Source organism: Podarcis tiliguerta (assembly GCF_965153285.1).
Source record: "Podarcis tiliguerta genome assembly, chromosome: 3".
Lineage (NCBI taxonomy): Eukaryota > Metazoa > Chordata > Lepidosauria > Squamata > Lacertidae > Podarcis > Podarcis tiliguerta.
In genome coordinates, this window is record NC_139536.1 from 57,597,801 (window position 1) to 57,611,169 (window position 13,369).

Consider the following 13,369-nt stretch of genomic DNA (forward strand, 5'->3'; position numbering starts at 1 on the left):
AAATCCTCAAATACTAAACTTTTCACATATTTGCTGTCTAGCCTTAAAAAGTAATTGGAGAGCTATGCTGTTCCAAACATAGTATTAGTTGCAAAGTGCAAATGAGATTATATTTTATAGAGAAACTGTGGTCTGAATTTTATGTCCACTTAAACTATCATAAATAATATGCAGATGTGCCTCCAACAACAAAACATGAATGATGTTTAAATCATTTGTTTTCCAAATAAAAATATACAATGCAGGTGAAACATTATGCATGGTCATCTATAATAGAACATATATCCATAAATACTTATTTTTAGCCCTTCATGTTCCTTGTAACATTGCTGACATTTATTTGTGGTGTATTTATTTGCAAGTTTAAAGTTCCATTATCTGTAATAACATTTATGGATATACGCAGAAGCATGAAACAGACATAAACCTGGAATTAGTGATGAAGATTATGTTGTACCATTAAAAATAAGCAGGTTTTTCATCTGTTTCTTAGCTGAGGCCATCAGTAGCTAATCTTGATTGTCAAAAGCTGCTAATCTTGATTGTCAAAAGCAGTAAGACTCTGAATGCCAGTTGCTGGGAATCACAAGTGGGTCAAATGCTGTTGGGCTCCTGTCCTGCTTGTCCCATAGGAATCTGTGAGAACCGAATGGAGGACTAGATGGACCTTCAGAAAGATCCAGCATGGATCTTATGTGTTTTTTAATTGACACTTTACAAAACATTTTTGAATGTGGGTGTTACTTAGATTTGAAAATATCTATTCAGCAAGGTTTTACAAGCGGACAAACTAATTTTACACTCCAATGGATTAAAGATGGAAGGCAAGGGGCCTGGTGGATCCCAGCCAGAATGATCAAGTGATCCTCAGCATAAGTATGACTAAATCAGGGAGAAGGGATGAGTAAAATGTGCAGGTGTGTTCCTGTGTAAAGCAAATGTTTTGCTAGTCAGTATTGATAGTACTGAGCTGTATGGACCAATGGTCTAACTCAGAATAATACAGCTTCCTATATGTTGGGGAGCATTCAAGTTCTATGTGCATTTTGAAGCTCTACTTTATAACAAAGGCTTCCAATCTTTAGAATAGGTTTATCAGCCTTTACAAGGTCCTTCGGGAGAAAGAATAAGATACAAATTTAATAAATGATAGTAAGTCATTCTCAAAGGCAACTTCTTTCAAAAGGTAGCTGCAGAAACAACTAACTTTCAACAAGTATTTTGAATTTAAAGAAAGCAATTTGTAAATTGTCAATTATCAAATATATTTTTCTGGGCATGTGAATAAGACAGGTGCAAGATGGATTCATAAACCATTCAGAGAATCAAATTAAAAAGCACATTTTAACTTACTTTGTTTTCAGCAATCTGCTTGGTGAGCTTCTCTTTAGGAGACTGCAGAAGGGCATGCAGGTGGATCTCATATTGTCCAATTAGCTTCTCCATTTCTTGCTTCTGGTCATCCCACTTCATGCTGTCAGAAAGCATACGTTTTAACTGCTGCTGACGTACTTCTACGCCATGTTGTGTACTATCCCATTGGTTCTTAACTTTCTCCACTGAAAAAGACAAAGGAGGAACATGTAACCAAACAAAAAGCATTTTGTGGCTATTACATTATCCTCAATCTTTCTGTTACTCAGAGTAACCATCCAAAAATCACTGAAGCCAACCCTGAGCCCTTGGGAAGCTGTTACGCACAGCTCTCACAAACTAACCCATTCATCTTCACAGAAGGACAGGTTCATTTCTACACATGGATTCCCTTTGCTAGACACACTCTCTCTCTCTCTCTCTCTCTCTCAAGAGCACACATTTATGCTACAAGCATAAATGCATATTCATAATTACCACTAAATGTCTCTCCTCCTCCAAGCCAATATTAGTTCAAATGTATAAAGAGGCAATGAAGCTCCCACCACTCCCACATATAGCTTGCCTTTCTCTATGCTGGACTCTGATATGTGGTAAAAATTCAGGTCTCCTCCATATTCTATCCTGCCTCCAACCACGACTTGCCAGATTATGTCAGTCTCCACCCAGGCCATTGCAAGCTTTGGCCCCGGCATCCCTTCAGTAGTCACTGTTAATAAAAATTGGTCACCTTTCCCCTAACGCAGGCATCACCAAACTCGGACCTCCAGATGTTTTTGGACTACAATTCCCATCATCCCTGACCACTGGTCCTGTTAGCTAGGGATGGTGGGAGTAGTAGTCCCAAAACATCTGGAGGGCCAAGTGTAGGGGTGCCTGCTCTAGCCAAACTATTGCACATTTGTACCCATCTCCTCAGACTTCTGTCCACTGGGAACATACGTTTCTCTGTGATTGCTGTCCTAACATCAGAACTTGATGTTTTGTTTTTCAGATTCTGAGCCAAGGTAAAGACAAAATCCAGCCGGGGATGTCGATGTTCTAAGTCTTCTTTTGTTATCTGTTAAGAGCCAGGATTAAAATGTGTTACTTTCTGAGATTTAAATAAAGAATAAACCATAGGGGAAAGTCAAGAATATTCACATTTATATTACAGAAGGTTATCAAGTTAGTAACTTCTTAATCAACATATTCCAAAGCCATTTTAAAGGCAGAAATGTTCTCACTACTTCTGCACTAACCAATATGATCAACATATTAAAATAAAGGCTCAACTTTTTTTGCAGTATCTATACAGAGATGAGACATGAGTGAATGAGAAAATAAAGCTGGTAAAAATCATATTGTTGTGCTGGGCTTAACTTTGCAGACTTTCATGAATTCTGTGACATTTCCTCAGGCTATCAGGACATCTTACCTATATTTATCTGCTCCAAGGGTGTGGGGCAGGGTGTGGGCATTTGCAATATTTTATTTTGGTCCTTAGGACTTCACACACTATATATTCAGTACTGTTTTTGCAAGAAAATTCCATTTTTACCTGCATGAGTACCATATTAACAAGCCTTTTTTTCATACCAAGTAACTGAAATCTCTACAATGAGCCATTATAGTCATAATAAGTTTGTGTGTCCAAAGGCAGGCAGCTGAAAGGACCTCAGAGATCAATCCCATGAAATTGCATTACATGTATTATTGCAGCAAAGTGTTTGACAATTAATTTGACCACTGCTATGAAGGTTATGTTTAAAATACACACACAAGTACCCTAAAGCTGTTAGTTACTGCTTGCTTTCACTTCACTATGTTGCTAATATCACAAGCAAGGAAAATGTCAACATAAATATGTGTAATCACTTCCCTTTTAACTTCAGCCAGTGCAATTTTAAATGTCGGTGTAGATATTCACATCTCTCTTTAAACAATCACAGGCTGCCTAAGGCTGGATCCCAATGTTTAACAATTATTGAGCAAGGCAATTAACCTACATTAATTGAATTTCATTATTTCTAGTTGAATGCACTACACCTATTTGTAGATAATGATCATGTTTTGTGGAAGGTGAACGTGTTCTGGTAATCTGCATTGTATGTCATGTGCTAGACACAACAGAACACAACACACATATAAATGAACACCCAGGAATCACTTATCAGTGTTGACTTCAAAATAGTAGGGCATTGGGTTACAGAAAGGCATTATACTATAGGACTTAACCATCAAACACAGAACAAATTCAGAAGCAATGTGTTAAAGAAGAAGCGCTCCTAAATGGGAGCACCATTAATCAAACAGCAAAACGAGGGCAAACACAGCATTGTTCATTGAGCAAGACTGTGCACATTTGCCACCTTCGCCTGCTTCAAGTTTTCCCAGCAACCTGCTTGGGGCAGAAGAAAAGTGGAGGCAGCAGTGCTTTAGGGTAGAAGGTTCAGTTGGAACTGGACACAAAGCATTCATTGCTGCTGAGGATCCTCAGTGGGAAGGGGGCCCCAATTTCTTCTGCTCCAATATAAGTTTCAAGCAGGGTTGAGTAGAGTAAGGAGCAAAGGCAAGCACTTTATGCAAGTTCCATCAAACATATGCAAAGCGTTCAAGTCTTTGTGAATATTCATTCGTAATACTCACAAAGGCTCAAAGCATTTCAAGACAAGCAAAGAAATCATCCACATCTAAACCAAATTCTATCTTTTTCCACCAAAAAATAAAGTGAGGTCTCAAAATATCAACACAACACTTCATGGCACCACATACTTTCATGCGTGCAATTGTCCGATTGATTTCTTCAGCGTTTCCCACAGTAACTATGTTGGACTTGAGCATCTGGTCAATCAGTGCCAACCAGTCAGCCAGTTCTGTTGTAGTTTTATCCAGATCAGCAGGTGCAGAAATTTCCAAAGCCTGCTGAGTTTGAGCAACATTTTCAGAGGCAGAGGACACTAGCACCATCTTTTGGAGAACAGGGTAACCTAAACAAGACAACACAATTCACTTGGTATTTCAAATTGCACTTAGTATGGGACTTGAATTTATTTGCAGTTGGAAAAACAAACAACAAAATACCAATTCTTGCCATTTTAAGAACATCCTCTGTATTTTTTCTCCATCCCCATCTAAACAAGTTAAAAACCTTAAAGGGTTAGCCTTCCGTTCCAAACATCATCTGGATTACTGCCTTCCTGGTCCAGAATGATGTGAAAATGTTGATGACATACTCATCACTGACAGATCTGGTGAGGTGTGAGAAATTCACTGCCAATCCCAATACCCAGGCAGTTTAGGAACATTCAAATAATGTGTGGTCAAAATCTACACATCGTTAAGCTGTCACCCACAGGAAAAGTCACAACCTGCAGCTGATCCTAGTTTACCATCTGATTAAGTTCCAGGAAGAAACAAATTCAAACATTTATTGCCAGTGAAATAAATGCTACTGAGTCAGAAGCAAGAATTCATTGTTGATCCTCTGAATCATACTGATGGAAGAATATGTCAGTACAGAACTTCAAATGGTGAAAGGGATTAATTTCTGTTAATTTTGAAGTCTGCAAATGTACTTTCTTTTGTTCATAAAATGTATTAGAAGCCAATTTCCTTTCTATACACTTGGACGCATGGTCTTGGTGACTCAGTGCCATGCCCTTCAACAGAAACAGAATCTAAAATGTTCATGGCCTTAAAGATCAAAAAATGAGATGACAAAGAATTCTGAAAACTGTCCTGTAAAAGAAGCACGTTCTCTTTTCGGAGCTCACCAGGTGGCATTGTCTGTGGCACCAGATGAAGCTGATGAACGTGGGCCTCCAGTTCTCTCGCTCTGTTGGGTGCTTCTCTGAACACCTAATATGGCAGAGAAAAACGTCACATTACAAAAACCTTTTCATGTCAAGAACTGAGGATTAACATTTTTAGCATTATACAGATAAAGCGATACTACTATAGACAGCTGAGCACAAAATCCATTAACCCCCCCAAGACCAAGAGTTTAGAGATGAAGGGGTTTGCATTTAGCCCCTAAAAAGGGTCTGGGGTGCATTTGAATGTAAGTTGCACATTTGGGATTCTTTACTAAGAATGGGTGGCAAAGGTGCAAAATGAAGAGCTCAGTATAGAGCCTGTTTGTCTGTCTATCTGTCTGCCTCTCTCTCTCTCTCTCTCTCTCTCTCTCTCTCACACACACACACACACACACACACACAGCTACATGTGCCAGATGCTATGACAACAAACATTGTGTTGTTCAGTGCAACTAAGAACTAGGGGAGGAGGAAAGAGTTGCAATAGTCATTCAAAGACTGAAATATAGTACCAAAAGCAGCTACTGTTTGGGGAAGTACGATATTAACAATATACGTTAATACAAGTGAGTTATACCATGAGGAGGAATGATTGTGAATCCAAGCGGAAGTGTTAGATGTCCTCAGTTATCATAACTGGGAGGCGGGGACAGTCTGTGCTGGACCGGATTGTACTTCCCTGGAATGAGCTTTGCGGTTTTACTGGATCTAACACTGTGACTGGAGGCTCAGGTGCCAGCTAAGGTCCCTTTTGGACTCAGCTGACTTGGCCACTCTACCCTATGCCTTGGTAACTTCCAGACTGCATTATTGCAATGCGCTCTGTGTGGGGCTTGACAGTGTCTTAGAAACTCCAACTGGTCCTAATACAGCAGCAAAATATTGGATGGCATTACATTCTTTCATACAACCCTGTTTTATTTAAAGCAGATGCATTTGTTGTCAGTTCATGTCTGGACCCAATTCAAGGTCATGCTAGTGTTTGAACTGATGGCTTAGGCCACAAATATATGAAATACCACATCCATCCCTGGAAGACTCCATTGGGTGTTACGTTCAGTTACACCACCCCCCAGAAGCTCAGGGATGCATGTGTTCCAGGAGAGGACATTCTCTCTAGCAGTTGTGGAACTCTCTCCCCACAGAGCTGCATCTGGTATCTTCACTATATAGTTTCCACTGAATGCTGAAGATGCACCCCTTTAACCTGGTCTTTGGCACTTAAAATGTTTACTTTTAGGAAATACACCCACCCCAGCCACAATTCTGATCATTTTAAGCTGCCACTTAGTACATTCCTGCTGGGAGCCCACCTCTTCAGAATGCAGACAACGGATTTCATGTTTGATTGTTGATCCAATTAAAAGACTCGAAGAAGCAAAATAATAGAAATGGATATAAAGTGAGGACTAGGCTGGAACTTTTTTCTATGCCATGCTAGTTCCCCTACTTTTCTACAAGCTCAGTGAGTGGTCTGGGAGTGCTCAGCGGGTGTTTCCTTCTGGGAAGAAAACATGGAGCCCTCTGTAAGTTGCTTTGAGCTTACTACACAAGTATAATAAATTAAATTAAAATTCATAAAGCATGAAGGATGTTTACTTCCCACTTGTGAAAAGTATTCCAGGGTCACATTTAGGAATTCTGCTTCTGATACAATGCATGCTGCCTCAAACAAAAGAAAGCTATTGACTAGACCAGGCTAGTTAATTGTGGTTACATTCCAGAAGTTGTTGCTCTGCAGTTGCCATAAACCCCAGCCAACATAGCCGCTTGTCAGGGATCACTGGAACTATAGTCCAACATGTGGAGTGCACCACAGTGGTTCATCCTGATGTGGAATATTAAGAAAGAAAAGCATTTCCATGCATAGGTTTAACAATATGGCTATGTTCACATCTCACTGGAAACCACAGTTAATGGTTTATTTTGAATGTACAGGCGGACCCTTCTTCACTTGTCCCCTAGCATGAGTGGGAGCAGCAAAGCACAATCCCTAGTTTAGTGTTAAATCTGATGCGGAGATGGTAGTTTGTTTAACTCCAAACAAACCAAGGAATTTAAGTCAAGGTTTGTTCTTGGCTTACCAGCTGTAATTTTCTCTGAGCAAAATAAACCACAATCTCCAGTTCGGATAGAACGCTAAGTAGGAATCATGGCTGGTTGCTCACACTCACGCCAAAGGAGGAGTGAAGCAGGAGAAACCCATGCATTCAAGGTGAGTAACTGTGGTTTACCATAGCATGTGAAGGCCGCCTGCGACACAAAACACTTCTTTACACTAACTTGTCCAATCATGCCTCCCCCGACAAGATTATTCATATGTATGTGGCAGGAACTCAATTAAAAAGAATACATTTTATACTTGCTGATTTTAAGGAATCCATATTGCAATCCATACCTTCTTCCACTTAATATTCAGGGTCCTCAGTCTATCAGAAATATTCTCTCTCTCTCGAGCCCCAATGCTTTTATTTGAAATCAGCTCAGGTTCATTCTTGTTTAGCCACTTAAGTTTTTCTCCTTGCATGTCCATCTCCTCGATCAATCCCTAAAGTGATTAAAGAAAACACTTTTGGTGGAATCTACAGACCTGTTAAAATCGTTGTGAAAATGCTTTTTTTAAAAAAAATAATAAAATTTGAAAAATGCATTGAATTTGCTATAGCTCATGGTTGCCACCTAATGCCACAGTTGTACATTGCACTTTACAACACATTCAAAATGTTTTATTTGCAGCTGTATAGCTGAGTCCTTAGACAGAAAAGTCACAGGAGGTAGGCATTGACTAGTTTTTTTTAAAAAAAAAATATGGACAATGCCTAGTGACAGAGGAGAAGCAACAAGTGTTGCTAAGAGTTGGACTTCAGGCACCTCTCTATGAGAAGCAAAAGCAGAATAAATTATCCAAAATACTTTTTAAAGAACAACAAATTATGCAAAATTAGAGGGGGGAAATGAACATTTTTCAAATTCTGCATGGTTTAAGAAGATCATAGGATTTTACTTGACTTGCTACCCTATTTCCAGGTTACAATCGGAAGACATGAGGCCACCACTTCACTAGGTCTGGAGAGTTCCTGAATGCATAACTTGCTGGGAATCACATGTATGCTGCCTTGGGTTGCATAATAGAAAAACACCAGGATATAAATGTAAGTAAATAAAAACAATTTAAAAACTAGGTTAATTTGTGGAGGACTTGTGTAATGCACAATAACATAGGCCTCTGTGTGCCCTGCTGATTCCACAGGTTCTAAATACAAGTTATTTACTGACTTTGGGAATATTAATGAAAAGTTTTAGTATTGACGTTTAAATTAAAACTAACACGGTCACTTTCCTTTCATAGGCAGCAGTGGAAATTCGTTGCACACCCAGTCTGCTGGATTGAGATTATTGGTCCAGTGCTTAGTTTTGTGCTCTTGAAGCCCCAAATCAGTATGCTAGATTGCAGCTCTTTGTACTTTTAGCAATAATTTCATGCAAGGATTCTGTTCATAAAAGGGACATTGATTCACCAGAGGCTCCTCTGGCACAAGGAGGAGGAAATGTTTTTCACTTATTCCTCCTTCCCACACTGTTCCAGAGGATTTTCCAATTCTGCAGAGCAGATTTTCAGGGAACTGCAAGAGACAGGAGGATTTTGCAAAAAACCGCCTCTTCCTTTCCACCAGTTGGGATGTCCCAGGAGTGCAGTTCTGCTCAGTGTGTCCTGCCACAGGCAACTAACAGACCCAGCGCTGCACTTGGGTTATGTGTGATGTATTCCGTACACTTCGACTGGGTCCATTTAGGCAGCAGTACCATTGGCTTTCTTAGTATCAAATTACTCATCTCAACCTAATGCACAATATATCTGTGAACTAAAGAATCCCCCTACCTTTCAAATTAATTAGTTATTCAGTAGCACCAGTAGGAATAAGGAAGAATAAATTCAAATAAAATATGCAATCATTTTTATCTAACTTGCCATTAATTCCTTCAAATTTTCTTCACGGCTGATTGTAGGCTTCTCTTCCTGTGCATTTTCTATGTTTTCCAGCCAGCAACTAAATTCATCTAGGTGTCTTGTGAAGTCTAGTAATGGTTGATTCTCTCCTTTCAGTCTAAGGCGCAAACCCCAAAGTGGAATATAAAACAAGAACATCAATATAAATACAGAAAGGCAAAAGCAATAAGAAAACACACTCCATCTACAGCTTACTAATATAGCAAACTACAAAGTTGAATTTAAAAAATCAATTCAAGTGTACAAAGTTCTTCATGTGACATTTCCACATTCTCTCCAGCAATGTGACTTCAGGTAAAGAAATGCTTAAAGTGTTCCCTGGGTTGCCTTAGGCCTAAAAAGATGTATTTAATTTTAAACAATTCCCAGCAATATTTCATATTCTGTGTAGAAATTGAAAGAATTTGCACCCTGTCTTCAATCATACCAAGCAAGTATTTTTAAAATTATGTATGCTCTGCATAAAGCTAGACTGGTGGTGGGAATAACTATAACACTGGTACATTATGCCTCTGTGGTAAACTAGCATTTTGTTTATTTTGATTGGGGCGGGGAATAGAGATTAACTTAAATGTACATTTCAAAATGGCAACACAACTAATAATTCAACTTCAGACAGACTAATCTAGCTGCATCTTGAATGTACTTTGTTTCCTTTTTGCAGGAAATCTGGGGGGAGGGTTAGCCTTGCTAACCACCTATAATACTAAGAAGGACCAAAGGCAATGTGAAAATATCATCAATAGATAAAATGCAATTCCAAAACATGAATGTAGCACTCATATACCCAAAGAGTATATTAAAAGAAATGAAAGAGCAATTTCCTAAAACAGAGCAAGGGGAAATGGAACGAGTGCACATTAAAAACAGCATCATTATCACTAATTGTTTCAAAGTAGCCTTGAGGGACCTTTCAGATTCAGGGCATGGACGGTTCAACCAAATAGGAAATACACAATGTCATTTGGAGCTTCTAGAGAAACTTGTTCCCAATGCTTCTCCTAAGATATCCCAAAACCTGACTGAACCAGTTACCTCTGTTGTCTTTCCATAACTTCAGCAGTGATGGCTTTCCAGCGATTATTTAACCCTGCTAGTTTCTCCTTCAGGAAGCTTCCATCTGTAGTAGAGAGCTTCTGTACAATTCCTTCTCCTGTTCTGTTCAATGTCGAAAAGCTGGTCTGATGGCTGCTGACTCCCTCTTCAAGTTCCTGTCACAAATATAAAAACCAAGCTGAATTTTGTTGCTTACCCAATATGACATTGACGTGTAGCCTGAAACAATGACTGGGCACACATTGCTCGTTTAAAAAATAAAATAAAAAATCACTGTTGTTTAAGTGAATGATTAGGCACTTGTTATTAAGAGTAAGCTAATATATTCATGAATATCAATCTACCAAAGACAAACAGTACAAGAACATGCTGTTGAAATCAAATCAGTATGAAGGCTAAGCATTCCTCACATAGTATGCATGTATGCCTTTGAGATAAAAAGGGAAATACTGCCTACAGATTTTGGTTTGTGGGGTAGGGATGAAGGGAAAACACTGCATTAGTTTGTCTCAGAATAGATATGCTGCCTGTTCTCTGTAGCCTTACTAAGATTTCAGCTAGGCTAATTAAGGACAGTGTTCCCATGATCTGCAGATATGGTAGGAAACCCAAGGAAATTGAGGGAAGTCAGGGAAAGTCAGGCTCAAACTTTCACATATCACTAACAACCAGAAAAAAGCATTAACTGTCAAAAGAGATATCTCTGTTCTATACAATATACTATGCTATATAAAAAAATACTGCTTAATTTTTTTTTATAAAAATCACATACACTCTAAAATTAATAAAACAATACTCAGTGGTCTATCAAAGCTAAATTAAATTATATGAAGTTATAGCAAATTAAAATATGCCAAATGTAAGTGTAACTACTTCTGTCTACGTAAGATCATGAAGGATCATGCCTTAAGTTATGTTGTTTTAAAAATTAAGTTGTGTGGGATTTTTAAGGAGAACAGTAAAGTGTTGTTATTTAACATTTAGTTATTTACCAGGGGATTGGGGATAAGACTTTCAGTAAAATGCATATGTTCAGTAAAATTCAGTATATGCAATCTGTATAAAGCGCCTTCACTAATAATTTGAGAGTCAAGGGTTTTCATTAGGTTCCCATCCATTTGTGGTTCAGCATGTCTTCCATCAGCTTTGGCTGGTACAACCCCTATGCCTGCTACTGGAAATGGAGACCTGGCAACTATCACTTGTGTGTTGGTGGTTTATGGGCTGGGTTAGATGTGGCTGCCTGAAGATTGTTTGGAAATTTCGGCTAGTACAGAATGCAGAAATCCACTTATTTAACAACTTTTGGCCCATGTTTGTGCATGTCACTTTGAAGCATTCACACTGGCTGACAATTAGTTTCCAGACCCAAATCAAAATGTTAGCAAGTTCATAACAAACCACCTTAACAAACCATGATCAGATACCTGCTGGTGTATCTTTGCAATTTCTAAATCCAGGCCGCCATCTTGAATATGGGCCTCAGCCAGCAACCCTTCCGCTTCTGCTAACCACTGGGAGAGATCGTTGAGATCACAATGGAACTGTCTCCACTCTTCCACAGACTTATCAAAGCAACTAAAAGAAACAGAAGGGGGAGCGGAAGCTGTTAATTGCCTGTGCATATATTTCAAAAGCAAGAGTGTTTTGTGCAACAAAAAATCCCACAAAATGGAAATATCTTTGCAGAATGGGTGTTGCTCTTGTAAAGAGCAATATTGAGTGGGTGGGGGGACAACAGAACCACTGCCACTTAGCAAAAAGAGCAACACGTGATAAATAAAATTTAACTCCATGAAAAATAAAGATTGATTAGGTGTCACTTACCAGTTGGTATGCAAAAAAAATGATTAATTATTCTTGGTTTATACACAGCAACGTTATGATTCAATCCACCCACTGCTATTTTTGCCATTCAGAAGGGAGTTGGACATAGTCAAAGCCTATGTTCTGAGATGCAACAGAACAAATTGCACAAAGGTCATATCTCCCTTATTCCAAAATCAAATTTGTCCACAGATCCATCAAAAACCCACTGCTGTTAACAGCATATCAAGAAAAAGTTGGAAATGAGCCAAATACTATAGCTGTGTGGCAGTGAGCTCATATGAACTAGTTTTTCTCCAGGACTGAGCACCATGAAAATCAGTTCTACAGAATTTGCAGCAGAGCAGGTGCTGGCACCCCACCATGCCCCCAAGAGCAGTTTGCAATGTATTACAAATGGATTGTGCTGTTTTCAGAGATGACAGTAAGTTGCTCTATATGTAAATAAATGCATAAACATACAAGCAGCTCCTTTCAAAGCAACACCAATCTATTTATAAAAAGGGTTGAGATGTAAAACAATTGGAGTTGTTTGTAACTGACCATCGGCTAATCAACTGCTGTACATTACCAGTTCTGCAGCAAAATTTGCAGAACCAGCAAAAGACATATTCAGAAAAGACGCATGAGAGGCGGCCGGGCTGCATCAACTAACCCCACCCATACACCTCCAAGTCTGAAGCGCAGGGTCATGTGCACACAAAGGTTTCCAGGTTTCCATGCACATGAAGGGTTCTAGATCATTTGGAAGCCATTTCATGTACTGTTGTATGCACAGAAACCAGGGAGAAAGCCTACTCCGCATAGCTCCATTCCTTCCCCCATATGCTGATCCAGCTAGTGAGGGAAATGTATGAAGAGGATTGGGAAGAAACTAGGTTACCCACACAGAAAATAATGTGGCAACAACTGGTTAGAAGGAGCATGACATGGCCCCCACCAAAGGTACTGCCCTCCCCTAATACCCCATACCTCCTGCCAACCTAGCAGTTTGAAAGCACATCAAAGTGCAAGTAGATAAATAGGTACCGCTCTGGTGGGAAGGTAAACAGCGTTTCCGTGTGCTGCTCTGGTTCGCCAGAAGCAGCTTAGTCATGCTGGCCACATGACCCGGAAGCTGTACACTGGCTCCCTCAGCCAATAAAGTGAGATGAGCACCGCAACCCCAGAGTCGGTCACGACTGGACCTAATGGTCCCTTTACCTTTACCTTTAATACCCCATACATGATGGATATAAATGCACCTGCAAACAACCCACTTTAGTACATGAGCAAGGAACAAATTAATACTAAGTGTGATAATCAG

General features: G+C 39.4%; 1 protein-coding gene across 1 annotated transcript in view; it reads right to left on the reverse strand.

Moving 5' to 3' along the window:
• The window catches only part of UTRN (utrophin), a 321,971-nt gene that overhangs the window by 183,368 nt on the left and 125,234 nt on the right, over positions 1–13,369 (reverse strand). The window contains exons 43-50 of the mRNA XM_083434684.1: positions 11,664–11,814; positions 10,216–10,391; positions 9,142–9,277; positions 7,570–7,719; positions 5,130–5,214; positions 4,129–4,343; positions 2,317–2,434; positions 1,354–1,559 (exon numbers count right to left, since the gene is read on the reverse strand). Coding sequence (XP_083290810.1) covers positions 1,354–1,559; positions 2,317–2,434; positions 4,129–4,343; positions 5,130–5,214; positions 7,570–7,719; positions 9,142–9,277; positions 10,216–10,391; positions 11,664–11,814 — 1,237 coding nt within the window. The remainder of the gene's footprint in view (positions 1–1,353; positions 1,560–2,316; positions 2,435–4,128; positions 4,344–5,129; positions 5,215–7,569; positions 7,720–9,141; positions 9,278–10,215; positions 10,392–11,663; positions 11,815–13,369) is intronic.